At 39.5% G+C, this 3839-nt stretch overlaps 1 protein-coding gene across 1 annotated transcript in view; it reads right to left on the reverse strand.

Annotated features, from left to right (window-relative positions):
- Nucleotides 1-3839, reverse strand: part of LOC110460928 (required for meiotic nuclear division protein 1 homolog) — a 27040-nt gene that overhangs the window by 7602 nt on the left and 15599 nt on the right. The window contains exons 9-10 of the mRNA XM_021514151.1: nt 2814-2890; nt 110-230 (exon numbers count right to left, since the gene is read on the reverse strand). Of these exons, the coding sequence (XP_021369826.1) occupies nt 110-230; nt 2814-2890 (198 nt within the window). The remainder of the gene's footprint in view (nt 1-109; nt 231-2813; nt 2891-3839) is intronic.

The raw sequence follows: 3839 nt of genomic DNA on the forward strand, positions 1-3839 counted from the left end.
GGGACACACAGATAGTTGTAACACTGTATGTATTGTTGACATTGTTACCTTGATCCTGTGAGGGACACACAGATAGTTGTAACACTGTATGTATTGTCGACATTGTTACCTTGATCCTGTGTGGGACACACAGATAGTTGTAACACTGTTTGTACAGGTCTTCCAGATTGTCCCGATCCCAATAAAAGTCAGGGGTGTCCAACAACTCCGATCCCAAGTTCATGAATTGACTACAACGGAATGACATAGTATGCTAATTATTGACTTCAACATCCTAGAAATCAATGAAACAGTCAAATATGTTCAATGGATTGAAATGGTATGCCAGTTAATGAAATTAATATCATTAACAAATCAGTTAAAAAAAAGTNAATTTTTTAACCCTTCCCCCCCCCCCCCCCCTGAAATTTCATAATGAACTATTCCAAAATTTGAATTGGAAGAGTTCAAATGTGTCTTCAGGGGTGAATGAGTTAAGGACCATTTTCCCACTGCAGGCAAAACACTTAGAGAATTCAGACATTAATTGACCTCCCCTTTAATTCATTTCTGACTAATTGTATCACAGCAAGGTCGGAGAACCTCCATTGACCAGATAGCTAAATTGGTAATAGCGACCCTGTTTAATGGCTGGAGGACCAGGATTTTAATGGCTGGAGGACCTGGATTTTAATGGCTGGAGGACCCGGATTTTAATGGCTGGAGGACCAGGATTTTAATGGCTGGAGGACAAGTACTTTAATGCTGGTCTGGCCCTGTTGTATTTTAACACTGCAGATTATTTTTGTTCATTGAATCACAACAAGAGGCCCAAGGGCCTTAGCGGTCACCTGAGTTATATTATAGGTACTGGTAGATTTATTTTATTGTTTAGATGTGATGTGGAAATCAGCATGTAAACTAAGTGAAATACAATACTTGTCATGTCACCAAAGGATAAGAACTTTAAAAACTATCCAAATAAATTATTTTGCTATTGAGAAAGTACATGTATACCCTCTCCCCAAAGGAGAGTAGATGACCTGGCGGATAATGAAATTTACAATTTAAGTAATGGTAAGGACCTTTCTATCTATGAACAGTAAAACATTCGAGTCTAATGAATAAGATTTTTTAACTTTTAACCATAATCCCCATTTGGGCCCAACCCATCCAGCCCCTGGGGATGGGGCAGGATCTTATTTCTCATACCATCTAATTGCCATCTGGCATCATAATCATTCCAACCAAGTTTGAATAATTCCCTGCTGAAAACAGACAAAATATTCCCAAAAATGTTGTTTCCCTATATAAACTAAAGTGAACTTTACTGCCTCCCCAAAGGAGAACGGATGGCCTGGGGGTAATAAAATTGAAATAAAAAAGATAAAGCCACTAACAGGATGTTCATCCATGAACAAAATTTGATTGTACTTCATCCGAGTCTGAAGAAGATTTTCCCTTTGGTGCCCCACCCTGGCCCCTGGGGGTTTGGGCAGGAATCCTGCGACGGTCGTGGTCCAGAATTTATAGTCCAGACTATAAGTCCGGAATTTATAGTCCGGAAATTAGTACCCCCCTCTATTCCGCATATTAGTTTTGTTTTCCAAGTTCCTATGTCTACCATGTGGAAGCGTCGCAGTCACGCTGTCATTGTTTAGGCTAAATGAGGGCCTCCCTAAGGAGTAAGTGTTTATAATAACTGTATGATTTATTGCATAATGTATCTTTGATGCTAGTTTTTATGTTATATGCATATGTTCATTCTGTACGTTTGGTAAATCAGATAGTTTTGTTGGGCTTGGGCGATTCCCGCCGGATTTCAATCGGTGTCGTTTCTTTGTTTGCTCGACACAATAACGTAGTCAAATAGTATTAATTTGTTATTTTGTACTTCATTATAGTTACCAACTGTAATAGGATGGCCATGGGGTACTGAAATTTACAATTTAAACAAGGCCCCTGATTATCTTTTCATACATGCAGAGAAATTGATGACTGTAGTACCTCTGAGTCTGGAGAAGAAGAATTTTGAAATATTGGTGAATTTTCCCTTTGGGGCCCCGCCCTGGCCCCTGGGGTCGAAGCAGGAATCCCAATTTTACAATTTGATACCATCTTCCTCCAAGGATGATTCTCACCAAGTAAGATTAATTTCCTACTGAAAATTGCCAAAATATACCCAAAAGTTTTATTTCCCTATATAACCAATAGTGAATTTTACCCCATCCCCAAAGGATAACGGATGGCCTGGGGGTTATAAAATTTAACACTTTAAACATGCAGAGAAATTGAAGACTGTTAAGTACCTCTGAGTCTGGAGAAGAAGATTTTTGAAATATTGGTTAATTTTCCCTTTGGGGCCCCGCCCTGGCCCCTTGGGTTGGGGTAGGTATCCCAATTTTACAATTTTGTATCCTCATCTATCAAAGACGATTCTGACCAAGATTGAAAAAAATCCATCCACTGGTTCTTAAGAGGAAGTCGAAAATGTAATAAGTTTACGCATGACGGATGACGAGGGACGGAGAGTGATCAGAATAGGTCACTTGACCTAAAAAATCATAAAAGTTCCACAAGTTATGGTTTCTTTCCAGAAATGATTTTTCAAAGCTACATTATAGTGCCATGCCAGAAAACACGTGTTAATCCAACAAAAACAACAAGTAACAAGGGCTGCCCGGCAGTAGACAATATATCTACAACAGCATGTTTATAGTTCCAACACAAGCTGTCCCTGAGTTGTACCAGTGTCCACCAGCATACCAGGGTTTAAAATGCAATCAAACACTAAACATTACAACAAACCAGGGCTGGTTTAATACAGAGCTTACCGAATGGCGAAAATTGTCCCGAGTGTTTTCAAAATTTTCTGTTTGGACATCGAAACTTTACCTCCTTTCCTCAATGTCTGGAAGAGAAACAACACACAATAGTTCAAAATAGTGCTATGAAACATACCCCAAAAAGTTATGCAATAAGAATGCATTCCAAACAGTAACTGTCAATGTGCACTATTACGGTAATTATAACAGGTCAATATTTGAGATTGAGCCTTGGACCTCTGATTCACCACCAAATAAGATACCTAGTCTGTAGGACCAAGGTAACATACTCCCCTTCCAAGGAAGAATTCATACCAATATTTCCAGGGGTAATTATAACCACACTGCTTGTGATGGTAAGACCGAGTGTTTTTTTGTAAATATTCCCTGGCCCCGAGCGTTGGGTGCCAAATGTTACAGAAAAGGAAAAATGCTACAGCAAAAATGGAATGGGAACACTAAATCTCCAAACTTTAGACAAACACTCTAACCAATGGAGACCCTTAGTCACGGGTGATTGACCAAGTTCCGTTCCACTACATACTGTATAGTTGGTATTGTTCATGAGGGTTTTAATTTCGCAAATTTGTAAAAATTCGCGACATTAAAACCCTTGTGAATATTTTGAGATCATCGCCATCAGATCCACACTTCACACATCCATGAAATCAGATGAGCTGAGGCTACTAGGTCTAACCATTGTTTTGAAAGCAGTACACTATATAAAAAGTTAACAGATAAATTGAACTTGATTTTTTTAATCCCTGGGCCATTTCGTTTATCGCAGTCCAAACAGTTAAACCGGTCGGACTAGTGTTGTTCGTTTAGGAAATAAGGTCAGACCAGAGGTCATGGGTTTGATCCGTGGAGGTAATATCTGTACCCGTCAGATTAGTAGACCAGAGGTCATGGGTTTGATCCGTGGAGGTAATATCTGTACCCGTCAGATTAGTAGACCAGAGGTCATGGGTTTGATCCCTGGAGGTAATATCTGTACCCGTCAGATTAGTAGACCAGAGGTCATGGGTTTGATCC

The sequence above is a fragment of the Mizuhopecten yessoensis genome, unplaced genomic scaffold, assembly GCF_002113885.1.
Source record: "Mizuhopecten yessoensis strain PY_sf001 unplaced genomic scaffold, ASM211388v2 scaffold10523, whole genome shotgun sequence".
NCBI classification, from domain to species: Eukaryota; Metazoa; Mollusca; class Bivalvia; order Pectinida; family Pectinidae; genus Mizuhopecten; species Mizuhopecten yessoensis.